A 27,239-nucleotide genomic window follows, 5' to 3' on the forward strand; every position below is an offset into this window, starting at 1 on the left:
AGGAAATGCCGCGGCTGTGGGGCAGGTGGCTTGACCCTGGCTCCTTGGTTCAGGAATACCTCCTCTGCCCTCTGTGCCCGGATCCTTACTGGGGCATGGCAGAGGAAACAGGGTGGGAGGGAAGCCCACGTGATGGCATGGATCTGTGTTGGGGTGCTCCGAGTAAAGGCTGCCCAGGGGGGTGAGGGAAAAAAGAGGTGCTGGACTGCCCTCACGGCCCAACTGAGGGGCTGGGGGCTGAACTTTGGAGGAGGTGGAGGAGGAGGAGGAGGAGGAGGAGGAGGAGGAGAAAGGCCGGGAGAGCAGAGATGTGTAGGCGGCCAGGGTTGGCCTGGGTCGGGAGGGCACCAGGGCCCACCCAGTCAGGGCAAAACCAAGAGGAAGTGGCTGAAGCCTAGGGTCCTGGCTCTCCTGGAGCCTGCAGCGGTGGCTGGCTTGCAGAGCAGCGCGAGCGGACTCACGTGTCCCGGGCCACCACCGTCCCCCCTCCCCCCCCCCCCCCCCAGGCCGACCGCTCGGCAGTCTTTCCTCCTTGGAACTAAAAAGCTCCGCCACTACCCCCCCCCCCCCCCCCAACCATGAGAGTCGGGTTTGAGGGGACGTGGACGCTTTGCTCCTCCGGCACCCGCAGCACTCCGGGCGCCCGCCGGCCGCGCGAGGGGGAGCATGAGGGCGCGGCCCGGCGGGCGCGACCCCGTGGCGCTCACACCTGCGCCCGCCCGGGCGGAAAAGTTTGCGCGGCCGCGCGCGCCGTGAGCCTTCGGCCGGCGGACGCCGTCGAGCGGCGCCCGCGGGGCTCCGGGCGCAGAAGGGAGCGTGCGAGCGCGCGCCCGCCGGCGTCCGGCCAGAGTTGCTCGGGGACGCGAGCGTCGCCAGCCTCGCCCCTCCCGCCCCAGTCCGCGCGCCGAGTCCCCGCCTCCCTCTTCCCGAAGTCTAAGGTTTGGGGACTCGCAGAGCCAATGAGGCCGGCCGCCAGAGCGGGTGCGCTGGGGCCGCGCGCGCGCGTGCGCGCGCGTGGGGAGAGGCGGGGGCGCGCGTGCGGGATTGGGGCGGGCGCGTGCGTGCGGCGCGGCGCGGAGGGCGAGCGCGCGCCCATTCACTCCGGCACCGCGGCGGGCGGGCGGGCGCGCGCGGGCGGGCAGAGCTCTGCTCTTTCACCTGCCGGGGCGGCGCGGCCCGGCCCGGAGGAGGCGGCGCCGCGGCCGCCCTGCCAATCACCTCGGCGCCTGGCAGCGCCCCCGGCCGCTCCCGCCCGCCCGCTCCCTCCTGCCAAACTGTTACCCTGAGTGTTACCGTCAGGAGCAATGACATCAGGGCTTTAAAACAACTTGTTATTCGGGGAGTAATCAGTTGCAATTAGGCATTAATTAAGTATTATGAAAGTTGATTATTTAAGTGAATTCGGCTTTCGACTCTCCGACTATGGTGAGTACGGGAGTGGGGCGGGGGAGGGCAGGGGGCGCCGCCGCGGGGCTCGACCCCGGCGCGGGCGGGGGGCGCGGGCGCGGGCGCGGGCGGGGCCGAGCGCGGGCGGGATCGCCCCTCGGCCTCGAGGGCCGCCCGGGCCCCCCGACCCGGGCCGCGTCTATAAATAGTTTCTCTTTTAGTTTAATAAACTCGAGAGCAGAGCGGAGCCGCTCCGAGTGTGCAATGCCGGAGCGTGAGAGCGAGCGGGGAGGGAGGGAGAAACTTTCGTTCTCCCTCCCGGGCCCCCCTGTCAGTGCTCGCCGGGTCCCCGGGACTGGTCCGGCCCTCGCTGGGGGGTGCGGCGAGCGGAGGGGGGCGGGAGGGGGGCGGCGGGGGGCACCGCGAGAGACTAAACAGATGTTTTTTCTTTCCTCTTGTGTTTTTGGCGTTCCTCGAAGAGTTTGGGACCAAGGAGAGGAGAATGGATCTCGGTACAGGTACCGGCGGTGGGAACCAGGGGAGGCTCTTTCGCTTTTCTTTCGGTTCTTTTACGGAAGTTATTATTTTTAGCCCAATGAGGTAGCAGCTGAGCAGGGGGTGGGGGCTGGCCTGGAGAGGGTCCGGCGCCCGCTGCGCTTCTCGCCCTGGTTTCTGGATTGCGAGGCTTCTGATGATATTATTGTTATTATTTGTTACTTGCTTAGTGACTGTGACTAATTTGATGCTTGTCATTATGAAAGAACCGAGGGGAGAGGGAGCTGGGGGGCACCCAGAGAGAGGATTTAGGGGTTTTCTGTGGGGGTTTTTGTTCTCCGTGTTTTTTGAGTGGCTCCGTGGTGTGTGTGTGTGTGTGTGTGTGTGTGTGTGTGTGTGTGTGTGATGGTGGGTGTTTCTTTTTCACTGCAAAGATCTCTGTGTCAGGCTGTGGGGTGTGTGTTTTTATTTTTTTAGTGGGGGGGGTGGTTTAGTTTTTGAAAGCAGCGTCCTGTTGGGAAAGGTGGTTAGTCTGGTTTCGGGGCGACTGTCTCAAGGTAAAGGAATTTAATTTATTTGGGACAAGGCTGTGTCGGATGATCAAGCTGCTTATTATGGCTAATGAGTATTTTTCACCTGAGAATCCGTGGGATGCGGCGGCTGTTATCAGTTCAAAGTGAGGGGCCCAGGACGCTCTCTCATCCCCCCTTTTCGCTCCCCTCCCCCAGGGGGACACCAGACAAACTACTAAATTTGGATCCTGGGTTTTAGAGGGCCTAGTATGCCGCCTTAGGCTCGGGTTCCAGATAGCATGATGCTGGCCTGGGGCAGTTTATCCTGATATTTTGGAGCTTTTATCGGTTTTAATCTAAGTTTTTCAGTATTTTGCTTCTCTTTTCATCTGGGGTTCCAGCCCGAGCCCAGGGTGAGGTTTACCATAAGCTCCTCAGGCTTTCAGTTAGCCAGGTCTGTTGCAACCACATTTTGACCAGGACCCTCAGATCCCAGCCTGACAAAAGCCACTGTCTTCTTTCTAAATGTTTTTGGAAGAACTCAGTAGTAAACAGGTTGAAAATTCATTGAGGCCGATCTCTGAACCCTTGTGTTTGACTTATAGAAGAATAGGGGGCTGTTGGGCTTGTTATTTGTAATGGGCCCAAGTTCATGGCATTGCCCCTTGGGACCCACGAGCTGACATTTGACCTCCTGAGGTCAAAGGGGAGTGGGCAGAGAGGGCAGGAGGCAGCAGGGGGGTGGGCAGGGCCGGTGACATGGTGACCGACTTCGGGAAGTGGGTGTGTGTTTGTGGGGAGAGGGTGGCTCAGAGCTTGTGATTGCATCCAGCCAGGTGTGATCTCTGGTAATCAGATGTGGAGGTCCTTGGGACCTCCGGTGCCCAGGAAGGGGGTGACACCCCCTGCTGGGCAAAGTGGTGAAGGTGTCTAAGGCCACTTCTGTCACCCTGCCCCTCCCTGGCCTCCACCCCCACCTTAATCAGTGCCTCCTCCTCCCAGGCCCCACCCCCTTTCTTCAGAAAGAGGGCCCCCACCCAACCCAGCCCAGAAGCAGACCTTACAGATGGGCCTCGGTTGGCACCACCCCCTACCTGGGGCATAGGAGCCTCTGCTTGTGGGCGGGCACAGTGGACCCAGGCATTACTCAGCTGGAAGGCGGGCCTTCCTCGTCTTCCTCCTCCTAACCTGGGTGCCAGCTGGAGCTGGCATCCATCCTCCTGCCCTACACCGACCAGTCCCTTCCAGTCTGCTAGGGGCACAGGGCTCCAAAGTGCCTCTGGAGGGTGTCCCCGACTGGAGAGAGAGCCTCCTGGGCCTGTGGGTGGCAGAACCTCTTGTAGCACCTCTCCTGGGCTTTAGGGAGACTCACTTCTCCCCGCATTCCAGGGACAGCCTCTGGAAACTTGTCCTAGAAGCTAGAAGAGCCACTTAGGTGGACTGGTCCCTCCTGCAGCTGGAGCGAGGCTCTTCGAGCAGGACCCGGGCCTGCCCTCTAGCCACTCAGTGAGGGGAGGTCAGGGTGTCAGAGTTCTGACTGTTTCCTGGAGGAGCAATCTGGTGATACCCCTCCGCCTTTTCTTTGAACTTGGAAGTTTCACTTAATTTCAGAACTTCAGAAGAAAAGCGCTTTTTTCCCTGTTCACAAAAAAAGGGAAGCAGGTGGGAACTCTGAGATCCCCTCTGAGACCATCTCTGGGCTGGCTCCATGCTGGTCTTCCACCGACATCTGGAATGTTCTCCTGGACACAGCCGTAGCCAGAGGCCTCGTCGCTGGCCAGGGCTCATTGCTGGTGCTGTGAGGGGCTCCTTCTTGGGGAGAGTGGAGGGCGGACCACGGACAGCTTCCACCAAGGGCTTCTCTGGCACAGTACAAGGCACAGGCCCCAAAGAGTCGCTGGCACCAGGGATCCTATAAGCATTGGGTCATGGGTTAGCATCATCTCCAGCCTGGGACAGGTCCAGGTCCTGAAGCACTCTGGCCATAAGTCATTCAGTGATGGGAGAGCCAAGGCTTCTCAGGAAGGGACAGCAGGACCTCAAGATCCTCGGGGACCATGTGGACCCCCATTCCCCCACCATAGTTCAGCCAAGGGCTGGATCAATCTGGACGTCTTTAGCAATAAAAAATGCCGATGTCGTCCTAATTCACCAGGCCCCGAGATGACAGCAAATTTACATTTTTTAATTAAACTAGCAGCCAGTTTTTATGAGAGGGGGTTGGGTTATGCAAATCAAATGGTTGTGTACGGAAGATTAGGAGAGTTTGGGAATAAATTCCACAAATGCTAATAAAAAAAAAAGGAAAGGGAAAGAGAGGAGGGAGGGAGGAGAGAGAGGAAGAAAGGAGGACATAGTTCCATTAGGCCCTTTTAGAGTGATTTCCCTGGGGGAGGGAGCCGGGCAGGGGAGGGGCGGGGGAGGGAGCTTTCAGACACAGGTAAATCCATCCTGCAGTTGGGAAACTCCCCAGGATTAGGCCCCACTAGGCCGATTGCTAGGCCCCAACAAGACCGGAGGCAGAGGCGAAATGGCTGTGAAGCAGCAGCCGAGCTTTGAGAAGGACCTTGCCCTTGGTCCCCCCCGGATCTGGTTGTCACTGCCCCGCTTTCCTCAGGGGGAGCATGAGAAGAAGAGGAGGGGCCGTCCAGGGCTAGAGCTGTCCGTCAAGATCCAGGCTGGGCTCTCCCAGGTGGAGGGCCAGATAGGCAAGAGAGCGAGTTCAAGGGGATGGCCACGGGCTGCACAGAGGGCCGGAGAGGGCTGGCACTGTCCACTTGGCACCGTGGCTGCAGCCAGGTTGTCGACGGGGGTCAGTGGGAGGAATCGGGGTTGCTCGCTGAGCCAGACCTGCTTCTTTTTCCCTGGGATGAGGTCTGCCGGAACTCCAGGCCGGGCCGCCCTGGTATTGTGTACCGACCCCCCCTCCCCCCCACACACACGTGCGACCCACCCACCACCGTTGCATCCTGGCCCTGGCCTCAGCTGTGGAGGAAGCCCAAGCAGGTTGCCCTCGATTTTCCTTCCTCAGGCCTTTACTTGGCCAGATACACCCACTCGACCAGTCTAAGCTGGGGCCAGTCCCTGCAGTCAGGTTGGGCACCGGTTTTGCCAGTCTGCTGCAGGGGGTGGGTACTCCGGTGCCATCTTGGCAGGAAGGAGCCGTCAGAGCCAAGGACAGAATGGGCTGTCTGGGAAGTAGCGAGTTTCCTGGTACCATTCAAACAGAGGCTGGCTGTGACGTTTGCAGGGACTTGAGCATCAGATGACCTTTAAGTCTCTGGCTTTCCAACTCCCAACTTGATTTTACCGGGGAGGTTCGGTCTTGGGGGGCAGGGTTGAATGGACGAGGCAAGAAGCACATCATTTGGGCCTCGTCTTTGGAGGCAGGCGTTTGAGACGGGCGCCTCTGGACCGTGAAGTGGCCCTTGGCCCAGCCCTGGTCCGAGCTATCAGACATCAGAGCAGATCTGAGGATGAAAGTCCTGGCGTAGCCGTTCTCCTGTAACAGGAGGCAGAGGCAGCAAGGGCCAATCTGGAAGGATCCCTGGAGGGGACTCACCCCAGGCCCTTTTTTCCTGTAGGGACCGGCCAGGAGAACCCATTAACTCTTCTCCCCAAGAAGGGCACCGGGGTCAGTTAGTCAGATCTCCGTGCGGCCTCCCCATTGCCCTGACGTTCCCCCATCCCCCACGGCCAGGGAATCTGGCTGAGTCGCAGCTTGGGTTTTTATGATGGAAAAATAAAATAAACGGAGGCACCTTTGGAGGGCTGAGCCACGCAGCAGCATCCCCTCATTAAAGCTGCTGCCCCTGGCTCAAGTCCCTGGGCTGGGGATTGGGTGCGGCCCGGGGAGCCTCTGGGCACCCACTCCTCTGCCTGGACCCCGCCGGGTCAGTGGTGCGCCTGCCTGGCCCGCTGCCATCAGCCTCCTCTGGCCGGCCCACCGTTCTCAGAGGGACCAGGTCGTTTCTCCACCCCCGGGCCCCAAGGCGTGTCCTTTACCACTGCCCTTTCTGAGCTGGTTTTTAAACCGTGACCACCCTGGCTGCTGCCACATCTCCTTGTCTCTCTCCTCCTCCTTTTCCTTCTCTTCCTCTTCATCTTTGGGGGCTGGGGAGCAGAAGTTGCTCTGTAGTCATTCCAGCCTGTGGGTCCCCAAGGCAAGCAGTAGCTGTTCCAGGGTAGCTGGGCCAGGATAAGGCAGGGGGAAGAAGGAGCAGTGGAGCAGAAGAAGGGCTGGTGGTCCTGCCTCCTTCACTTGGACTCATGGGGACAGGTAGCAGCTTGGTGGTCCAGCACTCACCTCTCTGGCTGCCTGACCGTAGCATAGCATCCTCACACCCCACATTCATCAGGACGTAGTGTTCCCTGTCTGGAAAGAGACCCCACGTGGGTGATGAGGCCTGGTGGAGGGGACAGGTGTGTTCATCTGTCACACGGGGCAAAGGAGCACAGAGTGGAGAGCGCAGGGAGCTCTGTGAAAGGGTGGCCTTCGAACTTGATAAAGGATGGGAGGTATTGGGACAGATGCAGACGGATGTTCCCTGCACCCCCCACACCTTCTAGGCTTCCACACGGCCTTTCTCTGTCTTGCCTTGTACTCCTCACCACCGCCCCCAACAGAACTCCTGCTTCCATTGTGCAGCCACAGCCTTCTGCCCTTTCCGTCCAGGCCACCCAGCTCCCTAAAGCAGGCCCTCCTGCCTCCCTTGCCCCCTCCTCTTTGCAGGCCTCATACCCACTTGGTCCTGGAAAGAGATAAGAACCAAGAGGCTGGCGGGAGGCCTGCGTGTCCGTGGATCTGGTCACGCGATTGGCAGTAGTGTGTCCAGGTGGCGCTCAGACTTACGTACCCTGGTCCCCAGGAGGTCAAGGCCAGGAACCCACTTTCTTCTGCTACTTCTGCTCCTAATGGCAACCATTAGAGTTAGCTCTGTGTTGACGTCTCCCAGCGCTTGGTACAGGGCTGGTCTCGCGCCTTCCCCCTTTTAGGGCTGGTGGAATTGATTGATTGATGTGCCTCTTCGCCAAGTGCCTCCCGGCTTAGTGGGGGCAGCAGGAGGCAGGCAGGAAACGTTGGCCGATTCCCTTGGGAACCTGCGTTTTAGTTCCTTGAGAGCTTTCTACAGCCTGGTTTACAGGAAGGAGTAGGGCTGGGATTAGGAGGTGACATAAAGGGGGCACAGGATAAAGATGGGCATTGCGTGGCTAGATGGGGGCCTGCGTTAGCTACTAGCTGACCTTGGCTTGGGCCCGGGAGGATCTCGGCACACGCAGCCTGCTACCCTGTGGGAGATAAGAGAGCAGTAGCCAGTGGGTGGTCTGGGACTCTCCTGTGCTTCCTCCCCTGCCCGTCTCCATCTGCCCCCAAGCAGACATCATGGCAGCATGTCTGTCCTCTCTGAGTCCTGTTCCCAGTTCCGGGACCCCTGCAACAAGGTGGACCCAGTGCCAGAAAGAGACCTGGGACTTCTGTCCCCCGTCATGGCGTTTGGGCTCCTCCTGAGCCGGCTGTGGTTCTTAGAGCTTCCCACAGACTGCCTCTGGGTCCCCCCTGGCTTCTGGCCTCACAGTCTCTGCCGGTGCTGGTGCCGTAGGCTCTGGGCCACTGAGACTCTTCTGAAAGCCAAGAGGACCCTCCCTGTCGCCTTCTGGCCTAAGGCCAGGGCACTGCCTGCAGGAGCAGGGTGGAGGAGGGGGGATGGACACATTTTTTGTCTCCAAAGACCAGGGGTTCCCAAAGGAAACCTTCTGGACTTGAGCTTTGGCCTGTATTGGCCTTTTCTTCTAGGGCTTTCTCCATGAACTCGGGACCCCTGGGAGGGAACATGCTGAGGAGATGCAGTATGTGGGGCTCCACCACGTCACCGTCAACCAGAAGTACATCTTCTCCCTGGCTCAGATCGTCCCCTCGCTGTAGACCAGGGCCTGCCTCCCTGCCACCCCCTTAGGCCAGGAGCCCCAGGCCGCAGCAAGCCAGGTGGGCTGCCTTGGGGAGGGACTGGCCAGGTGCCACACCACCCAGCAGGGGGCGCCCGGCGTATCTGCCCCAGTTCTAGGGATAGAGCTTCCCCATCCTCGTCCAAGGGTCTGGTCCAAGCCTTCTGGCCGGGGAGGGGCGGGGGGAGGGGAGGGCTTCCCCTCCCCCCACCCCCAGAGGTTCCTCGGCGGAGTTTGTTTTGCCAGGGTGACCTGTTTAATCATCTCATTTTCTGGTGGCCGTTTATTCCTCGTTTCCACGGTTACGGCCCCATTAAGGGGAGAAGCAATAAGGCAGCGAGTCAAACAGGTAATAAAAACATTAAAGCCCATGTGCACTGAGGGAGGGCGGGTGGGTGGGAAGGGGGCTCAGTGAGGTGAGACGGCCGGGGAGAAGCAGAGGTAAGAGGCCGCCGGCCTTGTCCTCCAGAGGCCACCAAGCGGGCTCCTGGCCGGAGGGAGCAGAGCACCGCTCCGCGTGCCCCTGCTCCTGGGCCGCACCCTTTGGGGGCCAAGACCCAGTACTAGCTTCGAACCATCCCCAGCCCTCGGTGCCCTGGCAACAGGCTGTATGTTGGGAAGTAAAACAGGAAGGAGAGCCGTGAGAGTTGACAAAAGCCTCCCCCAGGACTCTTCCCGGCTGGTCGTGCCGTCTGGTCCGGTCGCAGGCCTCACCTCACTCACCCTCATGTGGTGGGGGCGGGGGATGATTTCTGACATTGTTTTGAGCTCTAGAACTTTTTTTCTGCCAACTTTATCAGAAAGCATATTTGTGGTGAGTGCCGCTAACAGGGCCGGTCTGGTGAGTAAATACTCCTGGCGTGGACAGCCCTGTGACCTTGAGAAGGACGCGCACAGCAGGGGGGCCAAGGGCCCGAAGGGAAAGGAGACCAGGTAGCCCCTGGGCTGTTGGGGGGACCTCCTAGGAAGGGCCGAGGGGGCCGGAGGGTTTGGGCCTGTGCCTGGCGGGCTCTTCCCGGCAGCGTGGTCTGTCTCAGGCGAGAGTGACACTTGGCTCGGGCTGGGGCGTGCGGCTTTCCTGCTGGGGTCTGGGCCACGAGCCCTCGGTGTTGCACTCACAGAGGAGTTTCTGCCAGGTTCTCCCGTGGGCTCCGTAGAGACGCTGCCCTCCCTTCCCTTCGGAGATGGAAGCTGAAAGGAAAGTCAGCCTCTTGCCAACCCCGTCTGAGCCCAGGGGCACGTGCCTCCTTCCCTAGGGGCCTCCTGAGTGTCCGCAGCCCCTCGGCGTGGCCCTCAAGATGGGCAAGCGAGCGACGGTCAGTGGGGCTGACCGAGAGGGGAGAGGGAGAGACGGAGTCCTCCTCGGCCAGGCAGAGCAGGGCTCTGGCAGGAGTTGGCGGTACTAAGCAAGCGTGAGCCAGCCTCTGCTGCCCAGGAGCCTCGGGTCAGTGGCTCAGAGAGAAGAGCAGAGGTCCGTTTTGGGGAACCTCTGGGTGAGGAGCCCCTACTTCCTCTCCCCCTCCCCTCCCTGCTGCCAGTGCTCTGATCCTTTGCAAACCCACCAAGGTCTGTGTCTCCAATTATTAAATTTCAAAGTTGATTTCTGACTAGAGAGGGAGAGAGAGAGGAAGGTCTGGAAAATGGGGGAAACCCTCTGGCTGGGAAGCGTGTCTTGGGAACGGACCTAGATGAGTTAATATTCCGATCAAACAATTAAAAATAGAAAATGCTCCCGCGGCACCAGCTGCTGGGGCTTTTCAGCAACTGTCACCAGTAGGTTCACGGGGCAGGTGGTGCTGGAAAGGCGTTTTTCCACCAACGGCAAATATCCGAGATTACAGCGTGCCCCCCACTTCCCTCCCAGGACCCAGGACAGGTGTCTAGGGGCTCCCGGCTCCCCCTGAACTCCCCGCGGGGGCCTGGAGCCAGGGGTCTGTGCAGCTTCAGGGCAGCCCTTCTCCACTCCAGGGCCCGGCCACAGCGGTGAAGTCATCGCCAGATGCCTTGTTAATTGCTTTAAGAATCTAACTTAAAATAAGATGAAAACTTATATTCCTGGGTGAGGAGTAATTTCCCATCGAATAGTAAATTAATGGAAGGGTTATACCAGGGGGCCTGGCCGGGAGGCCATGCTCATCTGATAAATCCAGGTGGCTTGGGCAAAACAGGTCTAGACCAGTGGCTCCCCTAAGCCTCAGGCCAGGCCCCGCTCCCTGGCTCCTTGGGGGCTCCACTGTGGCCTGCTGAGTTGAGAGGACGTGTTCCATGTGTGCTCAAGGTCCCTGTCAGAGACGGGGACCAGCTTTTCAAGACCCCCAGGTAGGAGAGGCTCAAGCATGAGATGCCCCCAGGCATGAGAAGGTCCTGGGTGGCCTGGCCGCCCAGGAGGTAGAGCACGTCTCTTGACGCCCAAGGAAACAGCTTCAGAAGCACTTTCCATCGGTCACACCGTGTAGTCACCAGCATGGTGACCAGCTGCCCCAGTCCACCCAGGACTGGAGAGATCCACGTCCCGTGAACGCCTCAGTTCTGGAGGCAGGTGGATGGACTGATTGACATGGCCCCTCCCTTGGGGTCCGGGAGAGCCCACACACCTCGTGAACTAGAATAGTCTCTGTCCAGGATGGGTGACTGACAGCTGGCTTCACCTCAAACGCCCAGCTCCGTGGGCTGCTGCTTTCAGCTGGGTGCGCGGAACCCGGCTGGGCGTGACGCACCCCTCCCCAGGCACGGCGGGGAAACCACTGCTGGACAGAGGAAAGGACTTGAACCTGTGCACCCCCCTCCACGCCCCACCCCTTCAGCACTGAGCCCTTGCTCCCATGGTGAGGATGCGGCTCAACGGGCAGCATGATCAGAGCACCCGTGAGTTTATCGAGCACCTTCCTTCTGAGACATTCAGAGCACGCCACATTTAGGGTCCCATTTCTCCTGTCGGTTCCCTGGGAGGAACACAGGGAGTTGCCCTGTTTAACAGGTGGGGAGGCAGGAGGCCCAGAGACGCTGACGGCTGTGTGCCCATACGCAAGGAGCAGGACTGCCTCCCACGGAGAAGAGGGACTCTCTGGAGAACCATTCCAGTGGCAGCCCAGTCCTGGATGTTTACTGTGCTGCCTGACCCACAGCCCCAGACGTCTCTGGGCCCCACCCGTATCCCACCTGTAACACGTGGACACATCCCGGGGCCTTCCCTGCGAAATAAATTTTAGTGCTCATTATTGCAGTTGTATTTTGAGCTTTTTGGAGGAAGCCTCCCCAGGAGGCATTCATTCTTGCTCATCTCCTCCGAAAGGGGTCTTCCCATCTGTTTGCAGGGATGGGTTGAAGGGCACTTGGAAAACATTCTGACTTGTCTCTTTGGTGAAATGGAAATGAGCAGACTGGACACAGGGCCCTTCAGGAAGAGGGTCGAAATGAATGGGCATTCTCCTAGGAGACAGGTTGGCAGATGTGCGACTGTCGGACGTGTTTCTGTGTAAGCATAGACTTTGCTGGAGGGGAAGATCGGGACGTGGCCCCTGGTTCACCGGGAGACCCTTGCAGCTCGGCCTGGGGATGTGTGTCGCCACTGGCCCTCATTGCTTCGAGAAGTAATGGGGCCTCCTTGGAAACTATACAGGATAAACTTGCTGCTTTACAGACAGCTGTGCCTGCGTGGGGTTTGAGCCTGGGGACCGTACTGAGTGCGGCAGGTGTAGTCCTAGAGAGGACCCAGCCAGCTCCTTTCTTGGCGTTGACCACGCTGCTTTGAGAGGTAGGGAGCCGTCAGGTGTTCTTGGGAGGACTGGGGCCCCTCGAGTGGCCTCCTTCCACCCTCCCACCACACACCTACCCCCACCCCAGAGGAAGGCATTATGGGGCAGCAGGACTGAGAATTCCTAGTCTAAACAACTCAGGAAAGCATGCTCCAAGAGTGAGCCAAGCCGGAACCGCGGATGGTGTGATCCTGGGTTGTAACTACAAGGACAGTGGCTGTGAATGTTCCATGTTATGTGGCAGTTGCTGTTCAAGCAGACAGACTGGTAAACTCTAGACTGCAGGGATCTGAGCAGGCTCGCCTCTGTTCATCTTCTCTCACCCCCAGGGTAGGGGAGCGAGGGTGGTTTAGAGCAGGCAGACAGACAGACAGACGGCCCTAGAAAGGCAGGTGGAAGGGGCAGGAGATAAGTAGGCAGCTGGGAGCGCCCTGCCCTGGCCCCGGCCGGAGGGCGTGGCCCCTTGCTTGGAGCCCATGAGCCCCTTTCCCTGGCCTGCCTGACAGGAAGGGTCATTTGGGGGCTCCTGGGAGGCGAATGGGGCTCTTCCCTGGAGACCCCAAGGCAGGGCCAAGAGCCCGGAGAAGGAGACGGGGATGTTTTCTGTTTCTGGGTCCCTTGGGGGCCCAGGGGCAGATTGAGACAGGCTCCTTGCAGGGAAGGTGTTAACAAACAGCAGGTGATTAAACATGACAAGCGGTGACATTTCTGTGCAGGGTTCTCAGAGTCCCGGCAATGCCAAGAATGAAGCTATAAACCCTGACATTTTGTGTTATGCACTGAGAGGTTTTTAATAGACCTCTCTCCCTCTTCCCCAGTCAACTTCTCCTTCCCTCTTCCCACCCCCCCGTTGCAGCCACTGCCCCCACGGACACCTCCTGCCTGTCCGGTGCAGCCTGGCCCTGGGAGCCTTGCTGGGCCCTCGGGTTCCTGCATCTCTGCAGGCCTCTGACCTCTCCCTCCCTCGAGGACCTTAGCAGGGCCAGGTCTCCCAGATCCCCCGCTCCCCTCCACAGCCTCTCCCTTCGCTTTGATCTCTCCCCCCCTCAGCCTTCACTCCCTTCTCCTTTTTTTGGGCCCTGATCTCACAGCCTCACCCTCTGCTGCGGCTGTCCCAGTTGTTTGCAATGGCAGGTGGCTGTCCCTGTGCCCTCTTTGTGTTAATAACGTTTTCAGACAGACTTGATAGGGGGTGTAGGGAGGTGGTAGGGCTTGGGATGGGATTTTTTTCCCCCCCATCTTTTTTCAATTTCCTTTTCTCCTTTTTGGGACAGAGACAGGAGGTGGAGGGAGAGAAGTGCACCACAATACAAACAGTTGCTGGGTTTATTCTGAAAGGGCCTGGCCAGCAACAGTTGTTCCTCTCCCAGAGAAATGTTGGGACAACTGGGGCCTCTTTTGTTCTCGAGGCAGAGCCCTGCGAAGGGCATTTGGAGGTGAGCCTGAGGCCCAAGAGGGTCAGGGACCCAAGAGCTCCTGCCTCAGTCCCACCCAAGGGAGGAGAGGTTCCTAGAGCTCCACAGGGCTGGCTTGGTACAAAAGTCAGGCCACCCCCCCGTCCCCCCCGCCCCTTGCCCCGATCCCAGCTCTTCCCCTGATGAACTTGAGAAGCACTTAGTTTTCTGTATCCATTCAGTAAATATTTATTTGGGTCAGGCGCTCTGCTAAAACAGTAGTCCCATCCTACGGGTCCTGCAGTCTAGGGAGACAGAAGGGTAATTAAACAAGTTATTACAGAAGTGCTACCGCATGGAGCAGGGCGTCATGAGAGGACGAGGAAGGGACCCTACAGAGCGTGGTGATCTCGGAGGGCTTCCAGGAGGAATGAAATTTCTCCTGGGACCTCCGAAGGATGCGTGGGGTCAGGGTGGGGCAGCCGGGCCCTGGGTCGAAGGAGGTGGGTGCTTCCCTGTCGCACAGGCGCTGGCTGGCAGGTTGGTGGGGAGCTGTGCCGGCCCCAGGGCTGTGCTCCTTCGAGCCCTGGGTAACTGGCCCAGAACTCACTCTTCCAGCCTCCCTTCTACCAGTTCCAGCCGTCTGTGCCAGGCCTGGTGCTTGGGGGCAGAGCAGGAACCCAGCTCAGCCCTGTCCCTGTGGGAGGGAGAGCAGCCAGGAAGTCAGCAGGTGCCACTGAGGACAGACCTCTCTGATCATTCCTGCCTCCTAGGCACCTCTGCTGATGACTCACTGACGAGGGGGCAGGAGGGAAGAGGCAGACCTGTGTGGCAGGCAGCCCTGCAGTCGGAGTCGGAGCCCCGGGGAGCCCAGCTGGGACGGTGGCATGTCTGTGTGTCTGCTTACTACCCCTCTTTACCTCCTGCACCTGCTGGCCTCCTAGGCACAGCCGGGGCCCGGGCTCCAGGAAGCCCTCCTGGAGCTCACAGCTGGCCTCCCTCCTGTGCCTCCAGGGGTGTGTGGAAGGCCCCAGTGCTGCTGTGCCTTCCGCATCAGACTCGGGGCCCTCTGACACCCGAAACCATCCTCCCTGAGTCGCTGACCCTGGGAAATACACGCCTATAGGTGCCTGGGATATATTTGAGAAACTCACCTGGACCCCGGAAGAAGAGGACGTGGGCTGACCCCTAGCGCAAGACCAGTGAGGAGCCTGTAGACAGACCAGTGGGCCCCTGGCGTCCCAGAGGCCAGGCTCTGGAGGTCCAGGTTCGGCTGCCCCACCTGACCACAGTGGCCTGACACCCTGGAGTCGTGCAGCCACAGCAGCGGGACAGCCCTAAGGCCTGTTGCCTACGAGAGCCTCAGCAAGCCTTTAGAGCTCTTCCTTCCCCATCTGGCTCTGCCTTTGCCCAGAAGTCAGACCCGGGACATCCCGCCTCCATACCCATTCCCTGAGGAAGACCAGCTTAGCTTCCTGCCCCATTAAAGGGTCCAGGGCAGATTTCAGCCATAACTCCCCTTCCCCACCCGTCCTGATCCTGCCTTTCTGCCAGATTCGCCCTGGGTCCCTTAATGGTACCCTATATCATCCACTCGTCAGAGTCCAGCCAAGACCCCAGGAAGGACCCGGAGGCTCAGCCATCCTGGGCCCTTGGCAGCTGAGAGGGAGGAAGCAGGCAGAAATAAATGGGAGGGGAGGGGAGTCCCAGAGTCAGGACTTGGCCCCCTGCCCCTGTAGATCCGGAGCCAGGTTTTACCGTAATCCCTACATCCTGTTGCAGATCCTTAATCAGCTGGAGCCCAGGTCGGGCTGGACCCCGTGGTGACACTCAGGGCTGTAGCTCGGAAAACCTGAAGTGGAGCTTCCGGAGTTGGGGCTGGGGGCCGTGAGGAGGAGGCAGGTGGAAGGGAGGAGGAGAGCGCCGGTGCAGGCACAGGATGTGGACAGAGCCCAGACCCGCCACCCACCCTCGCCCTGCTGGGGGTGGAGGAGCAGCTGTTGCGGGCTGGGGACCGGGGACGAGAGAGGGCCAGGCAGGAGGGGCCCGTGCGGAGGCCCCCTGGAGAACACCAGAGTCTGTGGGGGCTGCTGCACTGCCTTTTAGCACCACTGAGACAGCTGGCCCTCGAGTGGCCCAGACAGGGAGCAAGGACCCCGGCCCGGAAACAGCGGACAGGGGACGCTGGGTGATGTCGGTTCCAGGGGTCTACACTGACCAGGGCCTGCGTGCGAGCCTGGAAGGGCTCCTGCCCTGCCAGGAGCTCTGCTTTCTGAGGAGGCCTGAGGCCGAGGACCCAGAACCGGCTGCTCTGGGCTTGGGCAGCCAGGAGACTAGGCTCCCCAGGGGAGCAGCGGGGGCCCCTTAGCGGGAAAGCAGGGTCCCAGGATCTGCCATTCCTTCAGCCGGGAGCCAGCCCGCCCCGGTTGTCCAGCCCAGCTCCACAGGCCCTGGCCGAGTTGGGGGGAAAAGTTGGAAGGTGGGGGGGAGTGTACCCTCCTGGACCTCAACTCCATCCCCCCTCCAGGAGCAGCGGTGGAACAGAGTGGGGGCGGGGAGGCACAGGCCAGAGACAGCCACGGAGCGCAGGCCAGGAGTGGGCTGGCTGGCAGCGGGCGGGCAGACGGGCGTCTGTCCTGCCAGGGGCCCAGGCTGGCTACGCAGACAGCCTCTTTTCTGTATGGAAATGAAGAATTTAGGCTAATGGAGCTCAACCATCTCTAATTTTGCGATGGCAGGAGGATTTTGATTGAAAGTAATTAAGCAAGCTAGCTGTAAAATTAATTAAAGCAAAAGGGGGGGATTTTTTATTGGATTGGATAGCGATATAGCGTCTGTCAGGCGGGGGACGGATGGGGGTGACCTGAATCCTCTGCCCTCCCCCCTCCCACTCGGGACGTTTATGTCACTTTAATCTCCTTACAGCGGCTGCTGTGCATTTGTTTGAAATAATCAAGGAAATATGGTCAGAAATTGTCAGCTTTCAGATCTAATTTACCTGACGGCCCCTGCGCGAGCCGGCGCGGCCCAGGGAGCGAGCGTGCGTGAGCGGGCGGGGGAGCCTGAGTGGGCACAGAGGACACCAGGCTCTCCAGCCCCCTCTCCAGCCCCCAACCCCCTCCCGGGGCAAGGGGAGGCGCTTCCCAGGCCTGTGGGCACCTCCCAGGGACAGGCCCCCACCCCACCCACCTGCTGCCTCCCCCTCGAGCTGTAACCAGCTTTGGGTTTAGGGCTATAGGATCAGGGAGGTGACGGTAATTCCTTACTCCAGATGGCTGACAACTGCTAAACCCCTCCACCAGGGCCACAGTTTTAAAAATACTCCTAAATTAGTCCCCTCGTGTCGTTGGCGGCCTTAGCAAGGGGATTGTGGAGATGGGCCGGCTATGGGGTGGGGGTAGGGGTGGCAGTGTCAGCCGTGGCACCTCTCTGCCACCTGCTGCCGTCCCCACCCTCTCTCCTGGAGGTTCCTCTCTCCCAGGCCCGTCCTCTAATCCCTCTGCTTCCCCTTCACAGCACAACTCCTAAGTTCTCTGCGAGAGGAAGGCCCCCTCCCTCCAATACACCTGCTCTCCCCCCCCCACCCCCATGCACCCAGGCATGCTCTCCCTCACCTGGTCACCCACCCACATGTTCTGCCCCTTTCCAGTGGGTGAGCCAGGCCACAGAGAGCCAGACTCTACTTTTGCTTCCCTTAGAGAGCGGAGAGCCTGGATTCCAGGCCCTGCACCCTGGAGGTGCTGGTTCAGAGCCACTTGGGGTCCTTGCCCAGGTGGGCCGGTGTGGGGTTGAAGCTTTTCCAGCAGGGAACCCTTGTGGTGTTTGGGGCCATTGGGCCCTGGAGCATCCCCCTGGCATGTAGAAAGTTCCCCCCTTTAAAGCACAGATGTGTAGCAGTTTGATCTGCTGGCCATGAGAGGGCCGGGATGGGGAGTTGGGGCTCTGGATTTGTCTGGTCCTGACAAGTTAGTGACCGGGGCTTCTGACCAGCCTCTCAACCTCTTGGGCCCCACTTCCCTTCCAGTTCTAAAGTTCTGCGCAAATCCAGGACAGCCTGTGCTCTGATAGCTCCCACCCTCCCGAGCTCCTTATGCAGCCAGAGCTCCTCACCATGCCCCTGGGACAGGGGGGAAGGTGGAGGGTTCTAGAAACAGGGCAGATTAGGATGAACAGACTGCTCCTGCTTTGCCCATGCTAGAATGCACCTGTTAAAAGCCCTCTACCTGCCCTCCTTCCGCCAGTCCTTATCCTAACCCAGAGCGTGTCTCCCTTCTCCCGCCCCAGCTTTGGCGCTGGGTGCCTCAGGGGGCCTCCTCCAGCAGCAAGGGGGGGTTAAGCCCCTGGCTTCCTTCCAGGCTGGCTCCCGAGCAGAGCAGCTGGGGGTGGGGGGTGGATGGGAAGCATCACCTGCCCCCCCCTTCTTGAGCTCCCTCTGCCTGACCCTCCACTCTCCTGTAGCCATGAGTCACTCATCTTGGGGCAAGGAGGTGGAGCCCCAAAGAACTCTGCCCAGGAAAGAGGGGGAGGAGAGCTGCTGGCTCTTCTCCACGTCTTCAGGGCAAAGTTCTCCGCGCCCAGAGCCCAGGCGGCACTGAGGTCACTTGGGCCCAGCTCTCTCCTGGCTGTGCCTGCAGGAACTTGGTGAGAGGCAGGGGCATGGCTAGGCACCACGGGGGCCAGCCAGAGCCAGACTCCCTGCCCTTCATGCCTGCCAGCTGCCCAGGAACCAGATCCCAGGAGACACAGGGCTAGAGGGAGTGTCTGGCCCCGGCCCAGCACCTCACCTCCACGTGTGGCTCGCAGCTGCTCACGTCAGCCCCTGCAGCTGTGATGTGGAGGAACCAGCCTGGGAGCCCGTGCCAGGGACCCAGCGGGGCTGCTCTCCCTGGGCGGGGGGCTGCTTTCTGGGCTTGATGCTGGTCCAGGCTGCGGGGGCAGGCACCCAGGTGGATCCCCAGGCAGGCCTGGGCAGGTTGGTGCACCGCGCGAGGCACAGGGAGGTGGAGAAGGCCGAGAGCAGGCTGAAGGGTGCTCTTACGGTCCTCGTGGTGTCCCCACGTCGGCCCTTTGCTCTGACCTAGTGGGAAGAACATGCACCGGGGATGCTGTACCCAAAACCACTTTTGGGGGTGAATCCTATGTAGTGGCTTCTCCTTGAGGGACAGGCACAGGCAATGGGCAGGCGGGGGCAGCAAGACTGGCCAAGGGCTTGAGATTGTAAGGTCAGAGAGAGAGAGGGAGCCTCTCTGGAGGGAGCCTGGGACAGCCCAGCCAGGGCCCAGGACAGCCCAGCCAGGGAGTCTGGGAGAGGGAAGAAGCAAGGGCATTTGGGGGCTGGTAAGTCCAAGGCCAGCCCAGCAGTACCTGGTGACCATCACCTGGCTGGTATGCGATAACACACGTGCATTGTGGCTTCCAAGGGTTCCCACCAGCGCTTCCTCGTCTGGCCCCCAAGGCTTTAGGAGAAAGCAGGGCATGCTGGCCGCATCCGGGTGGAGCCTCCCCTCTTCCCGGGGCTTCTCCCCTGCTGTCTGCCATCCCCTACAGCTGGGTGTCTGAGCCTCTAGGCGGAGCTTGTACGAAGAGAACCAGAGAGGGTGAAAGATGCCTGGCCTGGCCTTGGACCAGCCCTCCAGGCCCAGATGCCTGAGGCCCTTTGTGAGGGAGGACTCCAACCAGTGGGGGCCCACGCTGACCTAGGTAGCCCCATGCTTCCTCCCTTCAGGTGGGGCCCAGCATGAGTTGGGCCAGCTCATCTCCCCTTCCCAGAGGGCAGAGAGGAAGTTCTTTTCCCAGAGGCCTTACTCCTGCTTAGTAGTGGCCAGTAGCTTCAGGAGAGTTCTCAGGGGTGTGTGGTTCCCCCGGCCACGGGAGCAGGGAGAGGTACCTGCCCAACTGGGAGAGAAGCCCGAGTGGCTGGGGTCCAGCCCCAGGAATCATTAACGGCAGGGTCTGGTGATGCCCACGCCCCTCCCCCAGCCAGGTCCATGCTGGAGTTGGCTGAATGTGACCGAGGCACCGGGCTCCCGGAAGTGCCTGGGGCAAGCTGGGCTCTGGCCTGGCGAAGCCTCAACAGCCCGGCTGGGTGGTTTCCTGCCAGCATCAGGCCTTCTCTCCTGCTCATAGGGAACCCCCCCCCCGCCCCGCCTCTCCAGATCCTGGTGGGGCTGGTGGCCCCGCACAGACCCGAATAAGCCCCCTGGGCCCCTCTTCCCCTCTCTCCGGTCTGCCTTCACTTCCTTACCCGTTAGGCCCGAAGCCTCCCTGGCCCCGTCCCGGCCCCGTCCTCCGTCCCCCCTGGCTCCACAGTCACATTTTGCTGCCAGCACAGGGCACTGAAAATCTGCTGGCACTGCCGAAAACCCTGTGTGCGCTATGACTCCCCAAACATCCCTTTATTTTTATTGTTCTGTTAATTACTGTTTAAACTTTAATAAGTCACTTCGTCAGGAGGGGGGACCTGCCGTGAGCTTTTCTGTGCAAACACGGGCCCGGGAGTGACTCGGGTGTAATATAACCCTTTATGCGATGTGGGAATGTTTAGATTGTAACAGAAACTTGTTATTTTAATGACAGTTCGGGGGGGGGGGGATCTGAACACAGAAGAGGAAGAGGGTGGGCTCCCCTTGGGTCCCCACTGAGGGCTGGGGCGGCCTGGCCGTGGCGGGCGTGCTCCCTGGCTGCTGCCACCAAGGATGCGGAGGAGCCCTTCCTGGGCTCCCGGGGGGTCAGGCTCACCCAGAGGGAGGGAAGTCTCCCAAGAGATGCTCTGAGACTTGAGGGCAGGAGGGTATTGGACCCTCAGCAGCCTAGACGGCCAAGGGCCCAAGGAGAGAGCTGGGCTCTTTGGGGGGGGGGGGGGGGGAGGGGGAGGGAAGCAGGACGACCCAGAGTTCCCAGGTCTCGGGGAGGCTGGGCTTTCTGCCCTGCCCACGCCAGCCCCGGGCCAGGGAGGAAGCAGCCTTTCCACCTCCTAAGGCAGGACCCTGCCGCGGTCACCGTCCAGTAGAAGGGCAGGCTCCGCATGCCAGACACGTCACTCGATGCCATCCTGGAAGCCCTGTTTCAGATGAGGACACTGAGGCCCAGGGCGGAGACCTAACTTTCTTAAAATTGGGGGGCCAAGTTTCTGATGTCGACTTGTCTGATTTGGAAGCTGCCAAAGTCCTGGTTGCCCGAGCATGGTATGGAGGGCCAGGCACGGCCCCGCAGGGTGTCCCTTGGGCAGGGCTCACCCCTCGGTCCCTCCCCTCCCCCCCCCCCCCCCCCCCCCCGCATCAGGATGAGAGGGGCTGCAGGGTGAAGAGAACTTAGAAGTACAGTTGTCCCCAAGTCTGGGCATAGGCCACTTGGCCTCTTCTTCACAAGGCCTGGCTCCATCTTGGGGAGTTGGGGCTTGGGCCCAGGGTAGGGGTGATGGTAGCCAGGCCACCCCCTCTCACTCCAGTGCCCCCCATCCCCTATACCCAGAGGCACTCCTGCCCCAGACAGGCTTCCGGAGCAGGTGACACCTGGACAGGGGGCCTTTCTCCAGCACCTGGGCCTGAGGGTATCTGGGCCAGGTTTCCTACACTGTCTTCACTCCATCCCTCCATCTGTCCATCAGAGCTGAGCTTCTGCTCTGTGCCCGCACTGGCTGGCAGAAAGGCACGAGCCCTGTGCTCGCCCTCCGGGGCCCGTGCCTAGTGGGGCTAGAGAAGCAGTGTGGGGAGAGAGCACGACAAGGGAGACTGTCCCCTGGCCTGCCCGGGTGCTCCCAGCTAGCCAAGGCGGAGACCCTTGGCTCCCTCCGCTCTCTCCCCCCCCTCGGAGGGCTGCCCGCCCCCCACAAGGGCCCCTCCCCCTGACCTCCTGCGGGCAGGGCCAGAGGTTCAGGGCCCGGGCTCCCCTGAGCGCTGGAGGCGAGAGCCCCCCAGATGGCGGCGGCGTGGGTCACGAATCGCTGAGGTTTTCCTTTTCCGAGCAGCGCGTTTCCCTAAATTGTCTTTGACTGCGTGCATGGGTAATGAAAGTTTATGCCCTTGTTAGAAGGACAGGCGGCCAGTTCCAGTTAGAACTGGGGCTGTCTCCCTGCCAGCCCCCCGCAGCCCCCCTCCCCAGCAGGAGAGGGAGCAGTAGGAGCACAAGTGTGTGTGTGCGTGCGCGCGCGTGCCCGCACACCCTTCCCTGGTGGATGAGAAGGCTGTTAGGGGAAGGGAGAGGGGACAGGGGAAAAAAGAAAAAAAAAATTTCCATATTTGTGTAAGTTGCTTTAAAAGCATTTTATCATGTCATAAAAAAGGGAAAGTACTCTCAGAAATTGATCCTCTCCGCCAGCCCATTGGACAGAAGGACGTTGGGATGTTAATGGCCATCCTGCTCCAGGGTGGCTTATTAAAAAATTTATACATAAATGCTTAAAATTGCATAAATTATTTAAAAAAAACCAACAAAGTAAGCAATTTGAATTCCCTCTTTTCCTCCTCTTCGCTTGGTCCCCCTTCTGCGACCCCCCTTTTCCAGCCCCTCATCGCGGCCCTCCTGGTCCCAGGGTCCCCCCCTCCCGGGCCCCCATCCTCGGGGCTCTCCCCCCCCCCCCCCCCGCACCTGCTTCTTCCACTTCCCACCGCACCCCTAGCACCCTCCGCCCTGCCCTCCTCTGGGGTTTCCCAGCCTCACCCACAAATTAACGGAACAGCCGGCCCACCACCAAACACTCACATGCACACGCACTAATAAAAACACCACTAATAATGCCCCAAATCGCGAAATTAAATATTAAGGCCAGAGGAGGCGGACGTGGAGCGGTGCCGCTGCCTCCGTAGCCGAACTTGGAGCTGATGAGTGTGTTTCTCACAGGCGTGGAATGTCACCCACACATCCCGGAGACTGGAGTGGGGAGTTTTATGATGGTTTTTCATTGATTTGTTTCCCCAGCGCAGCTGCCGACCTCTATTGAGGGACAAACATAATCAGCACTGACGCAAATTAGATGGTTATTCGTTTTGAAAATTGACAGAAAAACAATAAAAAAGATGAAATGCTCCCAAATCAATAGATATAATGAAATTCAAATAATCCGAGAGATGAGGTCTCCATGGCAACTGATAATGTGGAAAAGAAAACAATTTAATAAAGGACAGACACACTTTGAAAACAGATTGGGCCCAGGGAGGGGGGCGGGCTGGCGGGCGGAGGGCTGGAGCGGGCTGGCGAGTGAAGGATCACTGTCCGTCCCAAGGACACCCGCCATAATTAAGCGAGGCTTTCGGCCCCAGAAAGTGCAGATTCAGGTTTTAATACACAAAATTATTTCAGGAGCAGTGAATCGGAAAGTCGTTTGTAATGACCTTCCTGAGAGGCCCGGGCGCGGGGCATGTTGGAGGCTGGGCGGCCGGGCCGGCTGAGTTATGGCATATTTGTGTTTTTATAGTGCGGAGGGGAGGGGGTGGGGGGGAGGGGGGGAGAAGGTTAAACAGTATTTACAGCTCAGTTGTTTTCAGAGAGGAAAGAGAAATAGAGTTCACGGGAGATGCGGCGGGCAGGCGGGCGGGTGAGCCAGGAGGCCTCCGGGGCGAGGTGGGAGAGGTGGGCCCCGGGCAGGCCTTCCACCCTGGGGCTGCCTTGCCTTGTCTTGGGGACCCACAGAGGGTGCCAGGAGAGGCCTGTCCCACTCGGGTGCCTGGTGTGGCCCAGCTGGTGGGTCCTTCCAGGCCTGGGGCCCTCTCTGGGGATGGGGTGGGAGCCTGTGTCCGAGCTCTGTGCGCCCGGCCGCACGTACTCCGGTCAAAAGGTGGGGTGTTCCTGCGGAGGAGCGGCTCTGGACGCCCAGCTAGCCTCAGCACCCTCCGAGGCAGCCGGCCGCTCCTTTGGACGGGGCTACCCTTCTTGAGCCGCGTGTTGCGTCTGGGGTGTGCCCGGCCTCGGGCACGGCTGGTGAATACCTAGGGACCGCAGCATGCCCCGCTGTGGGGGCCTGCAGCCCACAGCCTCCCTGCCTCTTTCCTCTGGCTCCACCTCCCTGCCGAGGGCTCACCTTGGGCACACAAAAGGGGAAAGCTCGGCCCTTTGGGTTTGCAGTGGCAGGGGCCACAGAGAGGGGAGGGGACCAAGCAGAGACGCTCCACAGCCCTCGAGAGCCACTTGGCTGGCCAGGGCAGCTCAGGCACGAGAGCCCGGCCCTGGGGGCCCTTTGGAGGCTCCCCTCCCTCAAGCTCCGACTCCCTTTCGGCCGCGGGAACCCTGCTGGTGCTGTGTTACCGTGACCACGCTCGGCGTTGCCAGTTTCCGGGCCGTTCTGCATGTGCACGTGTGAATTATAATATGATTGTACAAACACGGAGACGCCCGAGTGTGCGCGCGCGTGCACGGTCTGTGTGTGTGCCGTATGTGTGTGTTTTAAATCTCCCCTGGGTGGTAACTCTTTTTTTCTCCCCTTCCTGTTTGGCTGTGACCTGGGGGAGATTGATAGCCAGCCTGTGCGGTGGATGTTAACAGTTCCCCTGATTTATAGAGTTACTTACGCTAAGTGAGGCCACTTAGACGCGTCTGGATAGTAAACCTTTTAACTGGACTAAAAAATCATAATAAATAAATAAACAAAGGGGGGCAAGTAGGGCCCAGCAGCCTGGCCCCCCCACTTCCCGTCTTAGGGCTGTTGGGGACCAGGGGGCCTGGCTGAGAGTCCCGGGGAGCAGTGACCGCTCTCCTACCTGCACGAGCTGGGCGGCCCTTCTGTTCTGAGCTAGGAGGGGAGGGCTCAGGCCCAAGAGAGGAGGACACCTTTTCCTATGGGACAGGTCTTGGCTGGGGTAGGGGGTCACAGCTGGAGGAGATAGGGGAGTTAACACAGAAATTGGCTGGTGGGGGAGGTGAGGAGAGAGGTGGGAAGGATGGTCGGGGAGCTTGGGGGGGGAGCACGTGTCTCTAGGGACCCTTCCTTGCTTCCCAGACTCGCTGTTCCTGTGGCACCTGGACTTTTCACCGCAGTGATTGCGCTTATGGCGGCTCGAACATCTGTCCCCTTGTCTCAATTGAGCTGCCCGTGGTGGCAGGAACCAGGACAGTCTGTCTTGCTCTCATGCTGTCCTCAGGATTGAGCCCGGGGCCTGTCCTGTTAGAAGGAGCTCAGAGGGTGTCTTGAATGAACATAGACGCATCACTTGAAAACTGGGGCCTGTCAAGTTCAAGTTCTTAGGGATGGCAGCGTGGAAGCTCCGACATTGCCACCCCCCCCAATTGGGAGGCTGGGGAGCGGGGAGGGGGGCGTGTGGGGTGTTAGACCGTGGCCTTGGGCGTCCGAGCCCCATGGGAGTCCGATTCCAGCACTGACACTGAGTGACCGTGGGCAGTTAGCAATCTCACCAGGCTCTCTCTGCTTCCTCATCTGGAAATGGGGACAGGTCAACAGCCTCATGGAGATGTTGGGGCGGGGGGGGCGGTCACTGAAGTTGACGTCAGGAAGTGTTCAGCACGGTCTCTGGTACAGGGGAGGTGTTCAGAGGGTGCCAGCCGCCCTGTCACTCTGGGCCGTGCCACAGGGCGGCCACCAGTGGCCTGGCAGTGTCTGTGGCCCCTGAGCTGCCCGGCAGCAGGCAGGGGGGCCCCGGAGCATCCCTACCCCAGGGGACCGGTGCCTAGCCCCTGCCTCCCCACCTCCTGATATACAGCGGGCATTAGGCTGCCCAAAGGGGACACTGCATCCTTAGGAAGAAATATGTCCTCATTTTTCTTAAACACCGTTTCCACTGAGTGAAATGTTTAGAAGGGACGCACAGGGAGAACTTTATTTCCTACCAGGGAGTTCAGAGCCACCAGGCAGAGCCCATAAAGCACCCGGAGCCTGGTAGCTGACAGGCCGCCCGGCCCCGAAACACATTACTCACAAGTGGGGGGGGGGGGGGGGGGCTGCTGCCAGGCCTGCCCAGCCCCCAGGGACTGCCCCCCCCACCCAGGACAGAACAAGCAACTTCGAGCCCCAGGCAGTGGGCACTGGGCACTGGAGCCTCTCGACCCCTTGACACAGGCTGCCCGGGGCAGGGGAGGGTCTGGCCTCAACCTGGCAAGGAGGTGGAGCCATTCCAGCCACCCCCAACCCCTTCATCCCCAGAGATCAGGGACAGGGGGCCCAGGTGCAGTGGTAGGAGCCCCCCTGTCTCCCCCGTAACTGGCAGGAGCCCTGGCCTTCCCCAGCCTTTGGAGGGAGTGATGAGGTTCCTGCCATAACGGGCCCTTCTCCCGAGGCCCTCCCTTCATTTGATTTCTGAAGCTGGCTGATTTGAATATTTATAAATATCAGTAAATTATTTATTGTAGCAATCTGCTGCACCATTTTACCCATCGCAGTTAACACTTTAGGGGGCTCCGTGTTATGGGAACCAGGAGAGGGAGTGAGGAGGAGATGGGAAGAGAGGCCTGGGACTTCCTAGGGCCCACCCAGAAGCCTCAACTGGGGACACGGTGGCTGCCCAGCTCCTGGCAGAGCCCGGGCCCCTTGTGAGCCTGGGCTCTGGGTGTCTTCATGGCTCCAGGATCAGCTGCCTCTTCTATCAAATGGGATGATGACAGTGCCTGCTTCACGGGGTCATCACGAGGCATCAGGAGACCGTACCTGGAGATGTGCATGGTCTGGTTTTTGCCCCTCCTTTCCTCCACCCTGAGCAGGATCTGTTCAGCTTACACAGGAGAACTGCTTGCAGGGGGCTGGTTGAGTTTGGAGCCCTGGGAGAGGAGGTCGGAAGACCTGGGAAGGGGTCGTTTGTTGCTGAGTGGACAGCCTGCCCCCAGCCCAGCCCAGCCCCCCAGCCTCTCTGGCGTCCCCTCTTTCTTCTGGCCCCGGTGAAGTTTCCTGGTCTTGGGATCTTGTGCCTAGAGGTGCGCCACACCTGCTTGCTTGTCCCTCTCAGGGCTCAGCTGCCTTCTTCCAGGTCCTTGCTTGCCAGAACCCTCTCACCTTACAGTCCTGTGGCCCTTTCCCAGGGCGGGAGCCTGCCTGGGGCCCTTTCACCAACAAGCGGGAGAGCCAGGCTATGCCCTCGTGCTGTGCCACCTCCTGGGGCTCGCCCCACTGATGCGGAGGCGCCGGGGCCAGAGACTAGAAGCTAGGAGAGCCCTTGGGCCGGCTGCGCACGTGCGGGTACCAGTCGCTCCTTTCCTCAGTTTCCCCTGTTTCCCCCAGCCTGACTGGGGCTCACCTCCGCTGCCCCGCCCCTTGCCTCCTTTCTGGAGCCCGGCCCTGGGTAAGCAGTGCAGGACTCCCCTCGCCTTCCCACCCCCTGGCCCAAGCCTGCCTCCTGGGCAGTATTGTTCCCAGAGGAAGTGTCCAGTGTAAATAGAGCAGCGGGCAGGCTGGTGGCGGGAAGGAGATGAAAGGGGCAGTGACAGGGCCGGGGACGGATGGCTTCCTCCCATTGAGGCCCGGCCACGGCGTTTATATTTTAGGGAAGAAAGTCGGGGGAATGTTTACATGGACAGGAGCCTGGGGTCAGACCACGAGGGGGGTAGTCTGTATGTCCCAGCGCCCTGATGGAGGGGGAGGGGAGGAGGACCCCACGGAGTGGGCCGGAAGGCGGATGGGCGAGCAGCTCGGACCTTGGCTCCTTCATACTCCCCACCCGCTGCCCTAGCCTCTGCCTCCTGCCCTGCACCCCAGGCCCACACGCCTTCTCCACCTCTACCCCTGGGATCGGCAGTAGAGTCAGAGGGAGGGCAACATCTGGAAGGCAGGTGGGCTGGGGCAGAGCGGCAGCTGGAGGGCAGGTGTGGGGGGTGTAGGC

At 60.3% G+C, this 27,239-nt stretch overlaps 1 protein-coding gene across 5 annotated transcripts in view; it reads left to right on the forward strand.

Annotated features, from left to right (window-relative positions):
- Positions 1–27,239, forward strand: part of CASZ1 (castor zinc finger 1) — a 153,501-nt gene that overhangs the window by 99,264 nt on the left and 26,998 nt on the right. For 4 of the 5 annotated variants that reach the window (XM_047871293.1, XM_047871292.1, XM_047871291.1 and 1 more), the window contains one exon: positions 1,866–1,904. In XM_047871293.1, coding sequence (XP_047727249.1) covers positions 1,889–1,904 — 16 coding nt within the window. In that variant the 5' untranslated portion in view covers positions 1,866–1,888. Of the gene's footprint in view, positions 1–1,281; positions 1,426–1,865; positions 1,905–27,239 lie in introns of those variants that run through there. The other variant, XM_047871290.1, reaches the window with a different exon arrangement.

Source organism: Prionailurus viverrinus, chromosome C1 (genome assembly GCF_022837055.1).
Source record: "Prionailurus viverrinus isolate Anna chromosome C1, UM_Priviv_1.0, whole genome shotgun sequence".
NCBI classification, from domain to species: Eukaryota; Metazoa; Chordata; class Mammalia; order Carnivora; family Felidae; genus Prionailurus; species Prionailurus viverrinus.